Source organism: Sinocyclocheilus anshuiensis, unplaced genomic scaffold, assembly GCF_001515605.1.
Source record: "Sinocyclocheilus anshuiensis isolate Anshui unplaced genomic scaffold, SAMN03320099.WGS_v1.1 scaffold52, whole genome shotgun sequence".
In the NCBI taxonomy this organism is placed as follows: Eukaryota; Metazoa; Chordata; class Actinopteri; order Cypriniformes; family Cyprinidae; genus Sinocyclocheilus; species Sinocyclocheilus anshuiensis.
In genome coordinates, this window is record NW_015554055.1 from 415,479 (window position 1) to 437,225 (window position 21,747).

General features: G+C 36.6%; 1 protein-coding gene across 1 annotated transcript in view; it reads left to right on the forward strand.

Moving 5' to 3' along the window:
* LOC107668513 (la-related protein 1B-like) overlaps positions 1-21,747 on the forward strand; it is a 36,372-nt gene that overhangs the window by 8,048 nt on the left and 6,577 nt on the right. Inside the window, exons 2-12 of the mRNA XM_016460414.1 lie at positions 2,982-3,043; positions 4,592-4,651; positions 6,110-6,335; positions 8,191-8,313; positions 9,914-10,076; positions 15,518-15,662; positions 15,747-15,921; positions 16,067-16,305; positions 17,368-17,463; positions 17,566-17,928; positions 20,837-20,954. Coding sequence (XP_016315900.1) covers positions 2,982-3,043; positions 4,592-4,651; positions 6,110-6,335; positions 8,191-8,313; positions 9,914-10,076; positions 15,518-15,662; positions 15,747-15,921; positions 16,067-16,305; positions 17,368-17,463; positions 17,566-17,928; positions 20,837-20,954 — 1,770 coding nt within the window. The remainder of the gene's footprint in view (positions 1-2,981; positions 3,044-4,591; positions 4,652-6,109; positions 6,336-8,190; positions 8,314-9,913; positions 10,077-15,517; positions 15,663-15,746; positions 15,922-16,066; positions 16,306-17,367; positions 17,464-17,565; positions 17,929-20,836; positions 20,955-21,747) is intronic.

Below are 21,747 nucleotides of genomic sequence, written 5' to 3' on the forward strand. Positions count from 1 at the left end.
GAAATCACCGCGAGCGTCGCACACTTTGTATGTGTAGAAAACAAACCGCGCGTCTGTGCCATTTACATATACAGAGACATGCAGAACATGCAGGATTCATAATTAAATAGTATTTTTGCGCCTTAATATTTACAGATACTAGTCCATATCGCGTCTCTATTTAAGTGTACTGACCTACTTTTGATTAATTCATCCAAACTTTGACAAACTCCGTGACATTCCGCGTCCTACAGTAAATTCCATTTATATGACTGGATTCCGCGATTCCTTCCACATTTTCTGCATCGCGAAAATCATAGATAATATTGAGGTGTTTTGCAACTTCATTGTAACGTTAGTGGATTGTGATTTATTGTAACTTAAGCAACGTCTGCTGCTGCCTTACCTTACCTAGAGACAACTGATGCTTGATCACTGAAGCAGCTCCAGTTAGCAAGCGCTTTCTGAGTGCGAGTGAATTCCGCATTGATTGGTCGGACTCGTGACTCCCAACAAATCAGATGGGCGGTGGGCGGAAATTGCTTTAGGTCACAGAGTGGTGAGTTCTGACAGGCTGCATCAGAGCCAAATAGCGCGTTTCAAAATTAAGTAATTTTATCGGCGAATCGGTTTTGAAAATGACCGATACCGATAATCATAAAAACGCTTAATATCGGCGCCGATAATCGGTCGACCCCTAATAGTTACACCACTTGACATTTTTAAACAAATTAAGTTTCAACTTTTCTTGAAAATGTTCTATATGAAACCAACATGAATACAAAGAGTACATCTTAGATTTTTTTATCATTTAAAAAATATTTTTCTTTTTCTTTAGCATGTCATTGACCCTAGTTACAAACTTTTGCTAAGCTTTTATTTATTGGCATAGCAATAGCAACCCAACTGGCTTTACGTAATGTTTCTGGCTTGACATTTTAGTGATTTAAATGACCGTTTGCATCAGATTAAGTTATTAAGCCTCAGGCCGTATTTACTGACAGAAAGGTTTCGGCGGGACAGTATCACTAAGTTTGTATGTATGGTCACACCCCACACTGTCAGCAAGCGCCCAGTGCCTTATCAATACAGGCCATCCTTTCAGTAATGATAAAGGACCCTGGACACTCCCAGGAATGGGCGTCCCTCTCTATTGCCTGTTTAATCCTGACAGCTTTTTTTTTTTTTTTTTTTTAAGTAAAGAACTTTAAACCGGTTTTGTTGGCAATTTCAACAAAGTAGTGTTTGATTCTCCCACAGGGAAAAAGCTTTGAATGCTGCTGTATTTCTGAAGAATAAAGCTGATTTGATGTGATCATTTAAGACCAGAATGTTAATCTTAGTGTTCATGATTGTTTCTCCACAACCACAAAGAATTTAAACTCCTCCTGTGCAATTGTAAAGCCCCCGATGTTGCAATGAAAGGATAGACGTTCATCAAAGTCAGACATACAGTTGTGTCACATACATTGTGTTAACTTCCTTAGCGAGATCATTCTTGTCTTTTAAATCGGTTAGGCTAGACTACACCAAAATTTACACTGTTATAATTAGCATCATATTCCTTCTGCTGTTTTAAAAAAACGCTGTTTATATCTGCTGGTGTGACTCTGTTATTATGGTGGGGGCAGTTTGTGAGGACGTAGCTGCTTTGTTGGTTGTGTGAACAGCGGCACAAATACTCATAGGGGCCGTGTCATTGTGTTGGGGGGGATTTGAATACCACGGATGACTCCACTTTCACTGGCCCTCATAGAAATGTTGTTTGCTGCTTCATCTCGCAAAGGAAGTTAATGTTTTACGCATGTGGATGAGTGACCTTGCTGTGCAGGTGCTGGCGTGTGGCTTTACAATCTAAGTGAAGCTGTTCCCAGATAATTGACCATAGCACTTAGTCTGTATTGACCTACCAACACTGGACACAGAGAGAGAGAGAGAGACGTTTGTAGATTTTAAGTACAGATCTGGTACACCCGGAGGATGAAAATCCAGTATTCATTCATGAGTCACGTGAATGAAGAAATGCAGTATTTATGGTCATACTTTGAGCTATTAATTAACTACACTTTGTAGCCTGGAGGTGTTTTATAGATAATCCAGACACTGTGCTTATGTATTTAACAGCTTATTTTTAAATAGTGTGTCGTGTGCCCTGTAAAGCCTGGAGAGGTGTTTTACCAAGTGTTATAAGGCATTGCTATGACATTGCTCGAGTTTTTCCTGTTTGAAATCGTGTTAAAAGGTGGTTACTGTACAGATGCGTGTGTAATATGTAGGAGTTGGTTTAATGTGTAAATGCCCTCAAAGAGTCATTATCACTTTAGTTAAACTTGGAAGGTTTAGGTCATACTGCACGTGTCCACAGGCAAAGACAAAACTAGCTCCTTATCGACCAAAAATCCAGAGTTCTTCCTCTGTGGAGGTGTGTACAATGTTGGTGACTGTCTTCAGTATGTTCTATGAATGAATGATCAATAAAGTTATTGTGTAAATGCACAAGTACAGTCAGGCAGTCAGTACAGTCAGTAAGCGTTTATGACAGGCCTCACACTCAGTGGTTGACTGACTTCTGCATTTGTAGTTTCTTAACTCTGCAGAAGTCAAAATTTTTCTTAACTTTGCAAACATCAGTTCTGCCTGTTATGGTATAATAACAACAACAATGGCAATATAAAATAAAAAAATATATCTCTTTCTTTCTTTCTTTCTTTCTTTCTTGCTTTCTTGCTTGCTTGCTTTGTTCCTCACACTCAGTGGTTGACTACATAGTTCTGCATTTGTAGTTTCTTAACTCTGCAGAAGTCAAAATTTTTCTTAACTTTGCAAACGTCAGTTCTGCCTGTTATGGTATAATAACAACAACAATGGCAATATAAAATAAAAAAATATTTCTCTTTCTTTCTTTCTTTCTTTCTTTCTTGCTTTCTTGCTTGCTTGCTTTGTTTTCTCTAATGAACTATATCAAACATAATCTCTCTCTTGATTTTATTCTCTGTCCACAGAACCCCAGAGTCCTACCAAAGTTGTCCGTGCCAGCAAACTCAGATCCAGGAAGACCAGTAAGGTAAGTCATTTTTATGCAGTGGTTCGCCAACAGTGGAGGCCATTTGACCTGCATTTATTTGTTTAATGGAGATGAAATAATAAACTTTAATCCCTGTCATTAATTATAGATACTATATAAATCCATATGGACATCTCTTTTTATATAAAAAAATATTTCTCTTTCTTTCTTTCTTTCTTTCTTGCTTTCTTGCTTGCTTGCTTTGTTTTCTATAATGAACTATATCAAACATAATCTCTCTCTTGATTTTATTCTCTGTCCACAGAACCCCAGAGTCCTACCAAAGTTGTCCGTGCCAGCAAACTCAGATCCAGGAAGACCAGTAAGGTAAGTCATTTTTATGCAGTGGTTCGCCAACAGTGGAGGCCATTTGACCTGCATTTATTTGTTTAATGGAGATGAAATAATAAACTTTAATCCCTGTCATTAATTATAGATACTATATAAATCCATATGGACATCTCTTTTTATTTTTTTTATTTTTTCTTGTCTGTCTATTTGTAAAAGTGGCAGTTTTTCCTCCAGTCTGTTTGTGTAACAGTCTAGTTTCTGGATGTCCTGGTCTGGATCAGGGGTCAGCAGCAGCCAGTTATTGAGCAGCTTGGCTTGTGTTTGTATTTAAGTGGATATTTGTTCGCTCTGTTCAGTCTTTTGTGTGGGTGATAGTCAACAGAGAGTCAGCACATGAGTTTTTGACTTCTACCTCAGCGGGACATTCCAGAGAGAGCACATAGAGGGCTCAAATTTAGTCCTAACAGGGGCAGTAGAGTTGTCCCCATGACTGACTCTATGGCATGTTATAGTTTGTCTCCATTTACTCACACATACACCACTTGACAGGTTCCCTTGTACATTCGTGACCCCTAGCATATTATTCTGTGTTCATTCCTCATGCGTTTTAGTTTTTTTTAAAGGACTGTGACACGTTTGGTTTGTTATGACTAGCCTTTTTAGTTCACATCGGTTATACCATTTTAACTTCAAGGCGCTGCCTTACAAATTCAGTTTCTACCGTCTAGCTTTAGCATCTGGGACACCCAGGACCCATTTTGGGACGATAGTGGAATCCGATATGCCACTTGGAATTCTGGGTTGCTTCGCGGCTTGAGGAATGATTGACGTTCCTCCAGTAATAGAAGGTGAAATGATCTCTGAGAAAGGAAAAGCCGCACTTCCCCCACAGAGTCAAAATTATGTTTTGTGTGTTAAATACTGACAAAGTTGTCATGTAGAGTGGAAACTCGACTTGAAGAGTATTTGACGCACAGTCGTCAGTGGAGTGGAGCAGCTGCTTTTTCATAAATCATTCAAACTGGACATTGAGAGAGCATGCATCTGCTCATTGCCTTTCAGTTGACAATCATTAGGGAATGATCCTTTTTTTTTTTTTTTCTTCAAATCAAATGGGGTTGTTAGTTTTGTGTGTTTCCCATTTATGTACTAACACAGGAGTTGGCTCTTGTAGTAATAGGTCATGATGAAGGATGGGAACTTTCAGTACAGATATAACTTTGTTTCTCTCTTTCTTTTTTTTGTTTCCATTTGCAGTCAAGTGACTTCAGTGACATCACAAACTGGCCGACCCCTGGAGAAATCGCCAATACGGAGGTGAGGAAGACACGGCATTTAATTATTTTTGTATTCAATTTTGTTCAGTTCCAGGCCTTTATTATTTGATTTACATAATGAAAACAGTGACACATTATTTTATTACCATATGATTTTGATGTTGGGACATTATAATAATTACTAATTTCTCAGTATGTCCAGCTTGAAACTGAAGAGCAGCTGTGTATGATTTGATTTCTACCATTACAAATGATCTCTTATTAATATACTTTAGTCTTGGAAAACCTGGATGTTGTATGTGAATTTCAAAAATCATGGCAATTTCTATGAATGTGAATTTTTGTTTTGTCAAGTTCAAAAATATTTTGTAAAGTAGAAAAATTACTATTTATTGAAAAAATGTAAAAATGGTAATTAAGAAACATGATATACATTCATTGGTTGTTAAAAAAAAAAAAAAAAAAAAAAAAAAAAAAGTGAACCCTAACATTTATTTCTTGAAATGTCCGAAAGTATAAAATTTAATTTATTTCAGATATTCAGATGTCAAATTGGAAGCTGGGTGTCTACAAGTCAAAGAGGTTTAAGAATAGTTTATCAAGAAAATATAACAAAAAAAAAAAAGTTTTATACATGTATAAAATAAATCCTGGCATTCTTAAACCTCTTGTCTTTCCAGAGCCTCATCTTTCTTTGTTTTTTCTTCTGTAAAAGGCAAAAGAAGATTTAGAAACAAATCTGAGTTGCTCTTTACCATACAACGAAATTGGATTGTGACTTACAAGTAACTAGTTACGTAATCAGATTACTCTTTCAAGAAACTAGTAAAGTAGCGCATTACTTTTAAATTTACAGTGAAATATCTGAGTTACTTTGTTTTCCCATTTATTCACTGGCACCTTGCCTGTCCCCATTTTAAGAGAAATTGGGAGAGAGGGGCAGTCACTTCCTTTAGCCTGAGGCTTATTAATATCTTTTTTTTTTTGTTATTAAAAAAAAAAAGCAAATAAGCAAGCCCAGCACAAGTGGCAAAAACTAACGCAAAGCTAACGCAATGCATTTCTTTCCATAAAAAGTAACTAAATAACAATAAGCATTACTTTTAAAAGTAACTTTCCCCAACACACTTTTTGACCACAACACACCACTTTTGACCGTGATTGTATAGATCCCCATTCACTTTCGTTGAACAGGAAAGATCAGCTTAGACATTCAGCTAAACATCATCTTTGAATTTTTTTTCTTCCATGAAATGTCTTGAGTAAATAAACTATGCATTTATGTCTCTCTTTCTGAATGTTTTTGTCAGTTTTTATGTCAGAGTTAAGATCTATGAAATGAGTCCTTTATGCACTGTTGTGGAGTGTTCATTCCGTATCACGTGCCTTCAGACCTGTGGAAGAAATGTATCTGTGTTGGTTTTCACTGGACTGCTGGCTTCATTCTACTAAGTTCAGGTTTAATTTACTGAGAGATTGATTTGATTGTGCTCCTCAGCAGCAGCAGAATGTGATAAACGTGCAGGTGAGGAAAGGGACATCCGAATGGAGGGAGAGGAAGAAGGTTCGTGGGGGAGAGAAGAGAGAGAAGGAGAGCGGAAGTGATGGGAGTGACAGTAAGGAGAACAGGGAGGCACAGTCGGATCCAATCACAGGACGTTCGAACGAACAGGAGACAGAGGATGGAGAGGATACGCACAACAGTGCCCCCCGTAGGAGAGGAGGTAAGCCAGACGACAACATTAACACGCATAAACAGGCATTCAGAGTCACACTGCATATCCATATTTGAGGTTCATGTTTACTATTTGCTGCATACTGTGCAGTACACTGCCTCCAATTCAGAGCGTAGTATGCTTCCTTGTGGACATGTGACCTCTTCATTTTTCACATTGCATGTTCAGAGCTGCTTGAACAGTTATCTTTTTGGAAATAAGCAGCACTAAATAAGTTTAGACAGCTGATCAAATAATACACTATTTCCAGTACTGTATGCTGTATACAATGTGTATACAACTCCATTCACAGTCCTTGAAAGTGTGCAAATAGCAGTGGCCGTTGAGCTCTATACTAATTCCTGTTGGCATGAATTCAGCATTATGCAAAATTGATTGCTGAAGCCATTGTAAAAATGTCCTATTCGCAGGTGCATTTATTACCCATTATTAATTTATTCTGAAAGAGAACACATCCAATAATAGGGGGGTTACCCAGCATTCGTCATCATGATAGGGAACCACCTTTATGTGGAATAAATCTGGGACTTATGTAATTAGTTTCTTCGTCTCATCAGTGATCATTACACACTCACTGAAGTGATTGTTTTAGCCTGGAGATGGATTAACTGTTAAAAAAAGGAAACATCTTTTCATTAAACAAGATAATAATCTTTCAAATTTGTTTGTAAAATAATGTATTTCGCTAAAGAAAAAAACAACAATGGCATGTGAACAGTCATGTAGACTTATGGGTAAGGGTCAAAGGTATTTACCCTTGTAACTTAAAACCCTGAATGGTTAAAATTAAAATGGCTTTTAAACATCTGTCCACTTTTGTGAATGTCATGTATCAAATGGTTAAACAAACTTGTCAAAAGTGCTACTCATTTCTTTAGATGAAAAAGAAAAAGGTTTGGAAAGTGGAAGTGGGAAAAAAAATTACTTGGCACACCTTCATAACACTTCTACAAACTTTAGGAAAAAATGTGGGAACTTGGACATGAACACACGTGTACCAGCAGCCTCCGGAGAGAGAAAAGACAGACGCTGAAAGAATTGAGTGCTTAGAAATTCTCATGATGCCTGGGTGGGTTTTAGACGCGTTAATGCTTTAAATCACACACGCATGTCTTAACACATGCACACATGTGCACATAGTCACACACTCAGACACTCAATATTTAATTAAATGGTTCTTTAATTTCTTCATAAATCTCACATTATGTCTTTTTAGATGTTAGTGTGGGGTAATTTGCTGTGAATTATTGTCTAAATGTTATGGCAAGACATCTGCAGGAGGATATAAGGCATTACTAAAAGCCCCTAGGCTGGTTTTGGAAAGCTTCTTTCACTTTCTGTTTTTTTGCATTTTCTGTGTCTTAAAACACATAGATATGAAGAGACAGCACTGTTTTATATTCCTATATACTAATCTGAATTTAGCATGAATATAGTGGGGTACAAATGTCCAATGTTGACATTGAATTACAAATTATTGTATGATTTTAAACAAATAAATACTGTGACATAATTAAATACTAAATATTAAAAGTTTTCTAGGTCCCAAATCAAATAAGTAAATATATGTCATGAATTCATATAAACTGCTTTGTACAGGCAGTCATATGTTTTTGCTTTCATTGAATCTCAAGACTTTCAAATCATGCTGGAAAACATGATTATCAGGTTTTATGCAAACATGAGGTGTTTTTTGTGCAGCATAAGTGCTGCTGCCATTAAAACAATAGAGGGACGTAATAAACTGAGACTTTAGTGTTCATTTTTTAATTCAAGATGACTAAATATTTTACACTGTTAATTTGAGTTCTTATTTTGTTCTTTTCTTTTGTGTGTTCCTCAGGCTGGCGGAGAGAGAGAGATTTCTTTGATGACACAGCGAGTGTTCGCAGCGAGGGCAGCAATGTCCGCGGAGGCCCCAGGGGCAGGGGCAAAGGTCGCGGCCGAGGCAGAGGTCGTGGACGAGGTAACCAATAAACATCCCAACCCTCTACATTGCGAGTAAATCACTCGCATATGCGACTAAATCTTACTCTGGGCGACTAAATAATGTCTAACATTAGCCATTGGCTAATAAATTCTTAGATTTTACACGCCAGTATGTGTGTGAGAGGTGTTCAACACAGATTTTCACTCGGTAAACACGCTGACTGAGCACTTGAGAGTTTCGCTCTCCGTCAAGCGATCTGTACTATTTGGATGCGCTCAATGGATCATGTCATGTACTCAATGTATGCGCAGTATGTAGCACGCAGCGCACCTGTATTTGACGTACCGCCAATGACGATTATATTGCCAAGGTGTGCGTAGAGGGTTGCATCCCTAAACAACCTAAACATCAATTCAAAGTCATTTAAAATGACTTATTAAAGAAAATGTTTATATTTGAAGTGGGTTTTTTTTGTCTTTATGACATTCTAGTAAATAAAATGCACTGAATTTCAGCATTATTTTTTGTTAAGGCAACATAAGTGTTTCCCAGGGCTTGATATTATGCTTGTCCAGGCACTTGTTTTTCAGACAAGTAAAAGTGAATAAAAAAAAACAACTAAAAGAGATTAGGATCAGTCACCTTAAAGGGATAGTTCACCCAGAAATGAAAATTACCCAATGATTTACTCAGGCCATCCTAGGTGTATATGACTTTCTGCTTTTAGACGAATACAATCGGAGTTACATTAAAAAATGTCCTGGCTCTTCCAAGTTTCATGGAATGGGGTTTAAGGATGCGGTTTAAGATTTTGAAGTCCAATAAAAGTGCATAAATCCATCATAAAAAGTGCTCCGCATGACTCCGAGGAGTTAATAAAGATGCGTTTTGTAAGAAAAATATCCATATTTAAAACTTTATAGAACATAATCTCTAGATTTGGCTAACTGACATACGCGTGTTCACGAGAGAGTGGCGTTCTAGCGGATGACGTAGGACTTAGTAAAACAAAACAGTGGTCACAAATTAGAAGTACAAAACAAGGATTTGTAAAGAAAAATGTTGGAGGATTTCGATATAAGCCAAGAGCCTTTGCTGTAAACAAAACTTGGTTCTCATGAGACTAGAATATTCTCACCGGAGCCTGTGCTATGCCTACGTCCTCGTGACGTTCATCTCTCGTGAACACGCAAGACAGTTAGTGGAAGCTAGATATTACGTTTTAAATATGGATTTTCTTACAAAAAAACAATTGCTTCACTTCAGAAGGCCTTTATTAACCCCCGGAGCCGTGTGGAGCACTTTTTATGATGGATTTATGCTCTTTTATTGGACTTCAAAATCTTAAACCGCATCCACTGCCATTATAAAGCTTGGTAGAGCCAGGACATTTTTTTAATATTACTCCGATTGAAAGTCATATATTCCTAGGATGGCTTGAGGGTGAGTAAATCATACGGTAATTATCGTTTGTGGTGAACTATCCCTTTAAACTTTAAAATCCTTCTTCACTGTAAAGCGTAAAAAAATAGTTTAGTCATACAACTTCATTTTAGGGTTTAGGTTTCACGTATTCAGTGTCAAGTATATGTATAGAAATATACATCATGTATTAACTTTTTTTTTTTTTTTTCAGGTCGTTATGACTACTCCCACAGTTACCGGGACTCATACCTGGATGGGTCCACAGTTTCAGCCGAGTTTGGCACTAACATGGTCTATTACTATGACGACGGTAATCGCGTGCAGATGTATACGATTGAGGAGAGTTTACTTAAAGAATACATCAAACGCCAAATGTAAGTTCAGTGTCTCCCCAGATAGCAAGAACGTTTGGGCCAAATGTGGCTGATAGCTGTCACATTTGGCCTAGGTATGGCATGGATGAGCACATATGGGCCAAACTTTAACCATATCGGTTTTGCCATGGCTTTAGAATTGGAGGGAATTTTCTTTTGGATGACTGTTTTTTTTTTTTTGTTTGTTTTTTTTTTAAATATGGTCCAGATGATAGCACACAACTGAGTGCCATATGTGGCTTTGCTTTGGCACACCATGGAATGTTAACTTGTGGTTAACATTTGGCTTTTATTTGGAAAAACACCTATCAACTGCTGGCAGGTTAGTGGCAGTCCACATCTCAGACCATTCAACAATGCTATTGGTTGCTTTGTGTCTTCCCTTATTCCTATTGGTGGATTACTGAAACTTTGAAAATATATCCGTTATTTCCCGCTCTGCTTCCTCTTTCAATCGCCGTTAATAAAGAAGAAAATTATGAAAAAGCTCCCTATTTACAACAACAGCCTTTGCCCAGACACATTCTTATTCAGGTAAGTGCAGTTTTGGTGTTTTAAATGTTTTCTAGGGGTGTAATGGTACACATTCGTACCGAACAAATACGGTGTAATTTTAACCACTGCACGTGCGGAACTTAATCAGTTTCAATTCATAGCCATGAATAAATCCTTCACTATACATTACATTCTGTAATCGTAAGTCTTTTTTCTCTTCTTTTTCCTGACAGACTGTGAGTGAGAAAGACTAGCGAGACTTACTAAAAGTATAAATTGTTTTACATTTATTCACTCATCTGACATTTGCAAAATAGCACACTTCTGTTATGTTCTGTATTGTAATTCTGTTATTAACATAAAACTATAAACATTTTAAAAAATGAGTGTGAATCCATTTTTGTGTTTAAGATTTACTGTGTAATGGGTATTAAAATATTATTTTTTTTTTAATACCCATTACTCAGTAAATCTTAAACACAATAATGGATTCACACTCATTTTTAAAATGGTTATTGTATAATTTTAATAACAGAATTACAATACAGAACATAACAGAAGTGTGCTATTTTGCAAATGTCAGATGAGTGAATAAATGTACACAAATGTATACTTTTAGTAAGTCTCACCAGTTTTTCTCACTCACAGCCTGTCAGGAAAAAGAAGAGAAAAAAGAACATTAGTATATCATAATTAGTATCACACATTAGATATTATTTCAAGACAAGCACATAAATGAGTGTAAATCAGCACTGCACACATTCTTTTCTATCACCCAAGACACGAGTGCCTTTTTAAATTAGGAACATTTTTGCTACTTTAATAACAGGCTATTTTTAGGCATAATACTTAATTATAATATTATATACATAATATTAATGAAAACATTAGTGTAATTGTACCTCAGTTTTGAAGTCACAGTTTCAGACATTTTTGGTACAGCAGGGGGAGAAAACATACAATTGCTTCTTTTTTTTTTTTTAATAAACAGTGGTTTACTGAACAATTTATGGCTCTGCCTTTAAATAAACTCAATTATAACTACAATTTTCTTAAGGATAAAAAATCTATCTTAGCTAATGCTATACAATAGGGAGCCCTATTAGAGCACATTACTAAAATATTAAAGGCTGCAGGCTCTCAGTTGTGTGCAATCATCTGGACCATATACCTCAAAAAAATTGTCATCCAAAGAAAATTCCCTCCAATTCTAAATCCATGGCAAAACATATACGGTTAAAGTTTGGCCCATATGTGCTCAGCCATGCCATACCTAGGCCAAATGTCTATCAGCCACATTTGGCCCAAACTTTCTTGCTATCTGGGTTCTCTTTGAATTTATACAAAATACAGCACTTGGTTTGCTTTTCCAGCTCTCCAGCTTTAAGTTTACCACATGGTTTCTTTTTATTGGTCATATCACAACAAATTTCGGACTTTATGAGGATTTGTACTTATCTGTAGTTTAGTAAATTTAAACTAAACAGTGCACACATGGCTGTATTATATTCTTGGTGTTTCACACTTTACCGCCAGTAGGGGGAGCAGCTGCGGCGTTGGGCGGCCTGGCCCTGCCTGTGTGTGTGTCCTTAATTTAGCTCGTCTGCCTTATGGATGATGGGGAAGGGTCAGATGATCTGGGTCAGAGAGATTAGGACAGAGGACACTGGGTGCGTTGTGTGTGTGTGTGTGTGGGAGCGTTTCCTAGTTAGTAAGAAATAATGACTTTTGCATTTCATGTGGAAATGAAAATGTGTATCAGTGTGCATAGTCAAAGTGTATGTTTTCTTTCTACTACCCAGCATGCGGTTATAGTTTGTGTGTGTGTGTGTGTGTGTGTGTGTGTGTGTGTGTGTGTGTGTGTGTGTGTTTTCTTGCGCATGTACAAAAGAAAATTCCCTCCAATTCTAAATACATGGCAAAACATATACGGTTCAAGTTTGGCCCATATGTGCTCAGCCATGCCATACCTAGGCCAAATGTCTATCAGCCACATTTGGCCCAAACTTTCTTGCTATCTGGGTTCTCTTTGAATTTATACAAAATACAGCACTTGGTTTGCTTTTCCAGCTCTCCAGCTTTAAGTTTACCACATGGTTTCTTTTTATTGGTCATATCACAACAAATTTCGGACTTTATGAGGATTTGTACTTATCTGTAGTTTAGTAAATTTAAACTAAACAGTGCACACATGGCTGTATTATATTCTTGGTGTTTCACACTTTACCGCCAGTAGGGGGAGCAGCTGCGGCGTTGGGCGGCCTGGCCCTGCCTGTGTGTGTGTCCTTAATTTAGCTCGTCTGCCTTATGGATGATGGGGAAGGGGTCAGATGATCTGGGTCAGAGAGATTAGGACAGAGGACACTGTATGTGTGGGTGTTTCCTAGTTAGTCAGAAATAATGACTTTTACATTTCATGTGGAAATGTGTATCAGTGTGCATAGTCAATGTGTGTGTGTTTTACCCAGCATGAGGTTATTGTTTGTGTGGGTGCGTTCTTGCCCATGTAATCTTATTCACAGAGTTCAGCCAAGCTTACTTCACTTAACGCTGTGATCATAAGCTGTGAGTCCACAGGGAGCTCACACACACACTGGCTGTTTAACACTGATCTGAAACCTGTCTTTTAAAAACTGTTTAGATCAATGCTTACTGATGGAAAAACTGTTCACAGATCAGTAAAAAAAGATCCTTCCTATGCAGAGATTTTGATAGGGCTGAAAATACTTTGGTTGAGTCTTCACTTTGTTTGTGAAAAAGAGGAATATGGAGAGAGAGAGCAAATTTCACAAATCAGAATACGTTTTGCGATATAAAGCAGCAATTCCATCCCAACAACATCATTGCTTCAATGGAATTTATATCTCTGCACACTCTAAACCACAAACAAGTTTTTATATTTAATAAAAGTGCCACAATCACTTTCCCAGTGACTTCAACTTTCACTTCATCTTAACTTTAATTTATGTTGCTTCATAATAGACTCTTGCATACGACTGCAATGATAAATAGCATTATAGTGCTTTTCCAACATGTTTTCTGCTAAGTTCAGTTGTGTGGTAAAAATAGGCTCATTGCCGAAAATCCACATTGTCTTGGATGTTTTTGGGCCATCTTAAGAGTGTATTATTTATCCATCTAATTCTGTATCTGTTTATTTTTAATATTTTTGGTTTATTTGAAAAGATGATATAAGTGTCTCCATTTGGCACGTTTCTAAATTCCTTGTCCTGGATGTTCTCCAAGCCCAGTTTCTCCTCACACCTAAACATACCAGTGAGTGAAACTTGCAAAACACCACCGCTGAAACTCCCCAGAATCATTTGCAGTATGGCACAAGGGGCGTCTCGACCTCGGCTGACTAAAGCTGCAGGAATGTGAGGTGTGTTCTGGGTGGAGGCTGCAGCGTTCCTCCCAGAGCACTTCTTCTGCTTCTTACAGGAGTTTTAGCAAATGTTCATGTGTGTTACACATTAAGGAGGCGTTTGATTGGTTGATGTATATCATCGGTCACTTCTCTCAAGTTCCACCTTCAGGTGCCTCATCAGGGTACTTTGTAGGAACTCACATGTGTTAGGAGATACGTAATCAACTTTTCTCCTAACTGCTTGTCCACAAAGGCTCTGTAAGATTACTATGCAATATTTAACTATGAAATTCAGCTGTGATAGTGGAGGTCTGGTCTGCAGTTTTGGTCTCGCTGCACCTGGTCTCACTGGAATCCTGCCAGAGGCTCTGTGCCATCTGCTGTGGGACTGCTGTGTTCCTCACCTCACAAAATACACAATACGCAGAGGACAGAGATAGAAAGAGAAGCGGTGCTGATCTGTGAATGCATATGTTGCTGGAAAAAGAGAGGGAGGAATGGATAGATAGATAACTAAATGATGTGAGATTTCTGTCTTTTATTTCCAAGACATCCAGTCAGTTCTGTCTTTGCACATATAACAGTTAAAGTGCAGCAGTTATAGAACGAGACTGTAATACCCTGCTGCTCTTGGATATGTTCACATGTGTTTTGTACTATATTGAATATTGAATTGCAATAAATTTCATTAATGGACATTTTTAAAAAGACTTCTCCAATAGTCAAATATCAGACTGAAAGAGTTTATATTATAGCTGTATTCTATTATATTGTTGTAAAAACATATTGTTAAATTATTGCATATAATTATTTATTGAAATTTTATCAAAAATGATGATGATGATTGTTATTATTTTCTACTACAAGTTTCTGCTACAATACATTGTAAGACTTTGCCTTACAGATCAAATGTGGTCTAAAAGTCTGAGATTGTTCTTTCAATGTAGACTTTTAGGATTTTGAAAAAATACATGAATTAAAATTATAGAATTTTGTTCATGTAGCTTATGTGCTACTATCATTTAAAGAGACACATGAAATACTAAGATACTCAGAAATATTATATTCAATTTAGTATTTCACTTGATTTGTTTGTAATATAATTAATAATAATAATAATATGTATTAGAAAAATGCACAATTTGCTCTAATGTTCTCAGACCTTTAGTACTCACTTTCTTGACTTTTTAAAATCTGTTTTCTTGTCTTTTTTATATTTTTATACACATTAAAGGTGAATTGTATAAAAAAATAATATTTCATTACCATTATACCAGATGGGCATGCAACAAATAAAATTATTAAATGAGCCTCTACAAATATATATTTGTATGCTCTTCAGAGGTATTATAGTCTGTTTTTATTTGCATTTATTTGTATTTTTTATGTGTTAAGTACAAAGCTTAAAATATGTGATGTGTATGTAATTATATCTAAGTTGTATGTAATTACATCTTAATTGCAGTAGTTATTTTTGTAGTTAGTATTTAAATACACAGTAATTAGAGGCAGCAGATGTGAAACTATGCTGTTTAATGATTATTTTGGAGTTTATTGATGGCTGTTTGTTTGTTTTTAGTGAATACTACTTCAGTCTCCCAAACCTGGAGCGTGACTTCTTCCTGCGGAGGAAGATGGATTCAGAAGGCTTTTTGCCCATCTCTCTGATTGCCAGTTTCCACAGAGTCCAGGCCCTTACCACCGATATCAGCCTCATTAAGGAGGTGACTATTGACTCTTCACCTCTGCTATATCTGACTTTATTATCTTTAGGCGGTGTTACATCTGGTTTTTGTGTGTATGTGCAGGCGGTGAAGAACAGTGAAGTCGTGGAGCTTGTTGATGAGCAGATCCGTAGGAAAGAGGAGCCCGAACATTGGCCCATTCCAGGTCCCCCTCTGGACTCCCCACGCACAGATTTTTCCCAGCTCATTCACTGCCCCGAGTTCGTCCCAGGACAGACGTTCACCTCCCTCAGCACAGGTTCTGATGTGTTCCACTGTTTAGCTTTTTTATTGTACTTGTCATTGTTTTGCAATTATACTGTTATTTTGCCTGATTCTGAAAATAGTAGCCCTCATCACACTCACTTATTTGCTGACAATCTCTCCCTCCACATGTGCCACAGTGTCGTCCTCCCCAGTCAGTCAGCACATAGTTGAACCTGCTCTGGTAAATGGCCAAACTAGTGATGACACAGACACAGCCAAACCTCAGTCCAAAGAATCCTCTCCTTCAGACTCAAAAAGCAGCTCTAGTGAAGATGGGAATACGACCAAAGAGAAGTCCAGCAGTCTCTCTGATCCAGATGCCCAGCCGTGGATACAGGTGGAAAAACGCCACAGAAACTCCTCTGGAAAAAATAAGGTACTTCCGGATCTGATCCTAGTCTAGTGATATGTGATGTGGCATAAATTAGGTCACAGTGTTTTGTAGGGGTGCACTAAATTATGATCATTATGCCAACAATTGTTTTAATGTAACGGCATTAAAATTAAATACTGTTTTGTCTAAAAAAAAATTTAATAAAGGACAACAAAATAAAATCTGTCATTTTAAATTCAACATTATAATGCACAGTATCGAAATTGGAAATACAGTTTTAGATTTGGTAAAGATTACATTCAAGTGTTGTTAATTTGCCTTTTTTTTTTTCTTTTTTTTTTTTTAAAGATGCACTTAGTGGGTGTTAGATGAACATCTTAAACCAAAAACTATAGAAAATGAGCATGAACAATTAAATTTACCATTCCAAAATTTGGGTCCGGTAAGATTTTTAAAAATGTTTTTGAAAAGTTCTTTTGCTCACCAAGGCTGTAAAGAAATACAGTATATGCAATATTTTTTTAAAAATCCTTAAAATATATTTTATTCCTGTGATCCTGCAGAAATTATTCTAATATGCTGATCTGGTGCTCAAGAAAACATTTCTTATTATTAATGTTAAAAACAGTTATTCTGCTTAATGTTTTTTGTGGAAAACATGATGCATTTTTTCAGGATTCTTTGAATAGAGAGTTCTTTTGTAACATTATAAATGTCTTTACTGTCACTTTTGATCAATTTAATACACCCTTGCTGAATAAAAGTATAATCTCTTTAAAAAAAAAAAATAGTGCTGCTCTTTTAAAACAATACTGTATAAAATCAATAAATGAAAATATCGTCCAAAAACTGATATGCAGTGTATGAAGCAAAACAATAGGGGATGCACAAATTCACTGGTAGTGCGTAAATTTGGAGAATGTTTTTAAAAGTATATAAAAAAAAATGTTTTTCATATTTTGGATTATTCGCATTTCTTCTTGTTCCTTTATAACTCATGACTCTGCTTGAGCATTTTGATCACACACATCTTTCCTTTTCCATATCTCTTCATCCATCATTTCCTCTCTCCATTATTCCATCTCCTGTCCTGTGGGTGTGCAGACCTCAGTAACTCCTCTTCCTCCTTCTCCTCCTCCTCCTCCTCCTCTTCCTTCTCCTCCTCCTCCTCCTCCCCTTCTTGAGTTGTCCCCATCTGCAGTTGAGTATCCCCGCCTGCTTTCTGTGTTTCCTGCTTTCTTGATTTTTTTTTTTTTCCATATTTATTAAAAGTAAATAAGATATGTTTCATGTTTGCTTCAGGAGCACACAGAATTGGTTCAGTCCAGCCCAAAGCAGCAGCCTGAGGCAGACCAGGAGGAGCTGGACTTCCTGTTTGATGAAGAAATGGAACGACTCGCAGCGCCTCGCAAGAACACCTTCACTGATTGGTCAGATGATGATTCTGATGATGAACTTGACGACCGAGACGTAAACAAGATCCTGATTGTTACTCAGACCCCCCCTCACCTGCGGAAACATCCTGGGGGCGATCGGACGGGGAACCATGTGTCACGTGCCAAACTTACAGCTGACCTTGCCAAAGCCATTAACGATGGATTGTTCTACTATGAACAGGATCTTTGGACAAAGGAAGTAGGGCAGCAAGAGTGTGCCAATGCCAAGGTGAGAATGGTTGTGCTTTTTCAATTATTTATTAACATTACAAAAATAAATTACATGTACCATTTACATGTAGCAATAAAGAGTTCAGTAGAATGTCCAAGCTTCTCGCCTCCATATAGTAAAAGTGAAGGTCAGCATCCACCTTTTGTGTTCTATAAAAGTCATTCAGGTTTGATATGATGACAATTTTCATTTTAGGCTGAAATCTCCCTTTAACTGCATTATTGATAAACATCATTTCCCCATCAAATACACTGTAAAAAAGTTTGTGTTTGGTAAGGGGATTTTTTTTTTCTGTTTTTGAAATACATTTTCATTACATATACATTTAGTCATTTAGCAGACAAGTCTCTTGTGTTAACATAAAGAAGTATCTTATGCTCATCAAAGCTGCATTAATTTTATCAAAAGTATTGTATTGTACAGCTGTTTTTTATTTTTATATATTTTTAAATATAATTTCTTTCTGTGATCAAAGCTGAATTTTCAGCATCATTACTCTAGTCTTCAGTGTCACATGATCCTTCAGAAATCATTCTAATATGTTGATTTGCTGCTCAGAAAAAAAATCTTATTATCATCAATGTTGAAAACAGTTATGTTGCTTAATATTTATGTGGAAACTATGATCATTTTTAAGGATTCTTTGATGGATAGAAAGCATTTATTAGAAATAAAATCATTTTGTAATATAAAAGTCTTTACAGTAACTTTTGATCAATTTGAATGCATTTTTGCTAAGTGAAAGTATTAATTTCATAAAAAAATCTTATTTAACCCAAACTTTTGAGCTGTAGTGTAAACAAAAAGTTTGTTTTAATCCAAAATGAGTGTGTAATAGTAACACAGAGAAGTTTGTGACGAGTGTGGTGTTAGTTCACCAGCTGTTGAGTTCAGATAAATGTCCACACTCAGCAGTAATGGAATTTTCCTCTGCAAATGTTGGAATTGCTCTGTAGTGACCGAAAATATGCCAAAATATTTGCTTAAGATCCCATATCTCACAATAGGCAGCACATTGTGTCTTTTCTGATTTATTTCTCAACCAACCTGCACACTCTAGGATTTGGCATGTGATAACAGACCTCTATAGGGTTTGATATGTGCTAATATCTTTCAATATCATGTTATGATTCAGTTTTGTTAACTTAGGACATTACAATTTCATCACAGTGTCTGAATTAAATGTTTTGGTTAAAACAGCAGTGTTATCATTTGTTTTTAACTTGTGCCGAGTGTGGTGTTAGTTCACCAGCTGTTGAGTTCAGATAAATGTCCACACTCAGCAGTAATATGGGAATTTTCCTCTGCAAATGTTGGAATTGCTCTGTAGTGACCGAAAATATGCCAAAATATTTGCTTAAGATCTCATATCTCACAATAGGCAGCACATTGTGTCTTTTCTGATTTATTTCTCAACCAACCTGCACACTCTAGGATTTGGCATGTGATAACAGACCTCTATAGGGTTTGATATGTGCTAATATCTTTCAATATCATGTTATGATTCAGTTTTGTTAACTTAGGACATTACAATTTCATCACAGTGTCTGAATTAAATGTTTTGGTTAAAACAGCAGTGTTATCATTTGTTTTTAACAGAACAGTGACAAATACCTGTATGTACCCTCCACAGTCAGCCAATCAGACGAGAACTCTGTGAAAGATTTGTTAGGATAGGACCATATTTGGCTGATATACAACTCTTTGAAAATCTGGAATCTGAGGTTGCAAAAAAATCTAAATATTGAGAAAATGGCCTTTAAAGTTGTCCAAATGAAGTTCTTAGCAATGCATATCACTAATCACAAATTAAGTTTTGATATATTTACGGTAGGAAATTCACAAAATATTTTCATGGAACATGATCTTTACTTAATATCCTAATGATTTTTGGTGATATATTTACAGTAGGAAATTTACAAGATATCTTCATAGAACATGATCTTTACCTAATATCCTAATGATTTTTGGCATAAAGGAAAAATTAATAATTTTGACCTATACAATGTATTGTTGGCTATTGCTACAAATATACCCGTGCTACTTATGACTGGTTTTGTGGTCCAGGGTCACATATGATCTAGGATGTGTACGTTCTTTTAGAGGAAAAGGTCTTGTCTTGATTAGATCCTCCAGGACAAAAACTCATTTATTGATGTTGTATTGAGCCAGTTCATACTAACATCAACAGAATCTGAGCCATTTGCAAATGTCAAAAACCCTGAAAGAATGTGACTCTAATTTAACTCAAGTAGGTCATATCAAGTTTACAATTTACACAGATATGTGTTTGAATTGTAAAGTGGTGTCAGGGGTGTCACCTGTGTTAACTGTGCCAAGGTCTCTGTGGGCTGAAGTTCAAACTTCAAAGTACAGAAACCTGATAAACAGCAGTACAAAATGACAGAAAAGAGCACATGTGCATGTGTTTGTTCAGATCAGTTAGAGTTTATGATGTCACTACGATAGTGTGGCTTTTTTACATTAATATGTTCTGTGTACCATTGTGACCAGTGTGTATAAATGTCAATTTGACACATTATGTTCTTGGTAAACTCCTGATCGACTGTTATGTCTGATTTAATGCCTCTGATAGGCCTAAAAGCTTCACTTTCAGTGGCCACATGGGTTTGAGTCTTTATGATGGACTATAAGGATGTCATTGCAAGCAATAACCGCTGGTAAACCTGATCAAGTGCACTGCCTGCAGTCAAATACAGAGCACTTATGACTTCATTGTTCATACAGGCAGAAACTGGAAGCCCATCAGGGCACTTTGTTTTCCTCTTCTCCTTTTTTGTTTTTAAGGAGTGTGATGCTCTACTTGTAGTTTTTATGCTTTTAGCCCTCTTGTAGCTGTTTGTTTGTACTCTCTATAATGTGTCAATATGTTCAACGTTTTCAGGATTTGGAGAATTTCAAAAAGCTCAACATGATCAGCCAAGATGAGTTTGAAACTCTGGCCCCTAAACTTCCCATTGACCCCATCCAGGAGGTCCCGCCCCCTCCACCATGTCAGACAGGTGTCTATCTATCTATCTATCTATCTATCTATCTATCTATCTATCTATCTATCTATCTATCTATCTATCTATCTATCTATCTATCTATCTATCTATCTATCTATCTATCTATCTATCTATCTATCTATCTATCTATCTTATGAATAAACAAGCAAACAATTAATTAATTATAAATAAAGTAATTCATTTATTTAAATTTAATTTTTTTTGTCTGTTCTTTTTCTTTAGATGATTCTAGCATGGCTCATTCTCTCCCCACGGATGTCCCAGAATCCTCCAGTGTGCCTCGCACCTGCTACTTATGACTGGATTTGTGGTCCAGGGTCACATATGATCTAGGATGTGTACGTTCTTTTAGAGGAAAAGGTCTTGTCTTGATTAGATCCTCCAGGACAAAAACTCATTTATTGATGTTGTATTGAGCCAGTTCATACTAACATCAACAGAATCTGAGCCATTTGCAAATGTCAAAAACCCTGAAAGAATGTGACTCTAATTTAACTCAAGTAGGTCATATCAAGTTTACAATTTACACAGATATGTGTTTGAATTGTAAAGTGGTGTCAGGGGTGTCACCTGTGTTAACTGTGCCAAGGTCTCTGTGGGCTGAAGTTCAAACTTCAAAGTACAGAAACCTGATAAACAGCAGTACAAAATGACAGAAAAGAGCACATGTGCATGTGTTTGTTCAGATCAGTTAGAGTTTATGATGTCACTACGATAGTGTGGCTTTTTTACATTAATATGTTCTGTGTACCATTGTGACCAGTGTGTATAAATGTCAATTTGACAC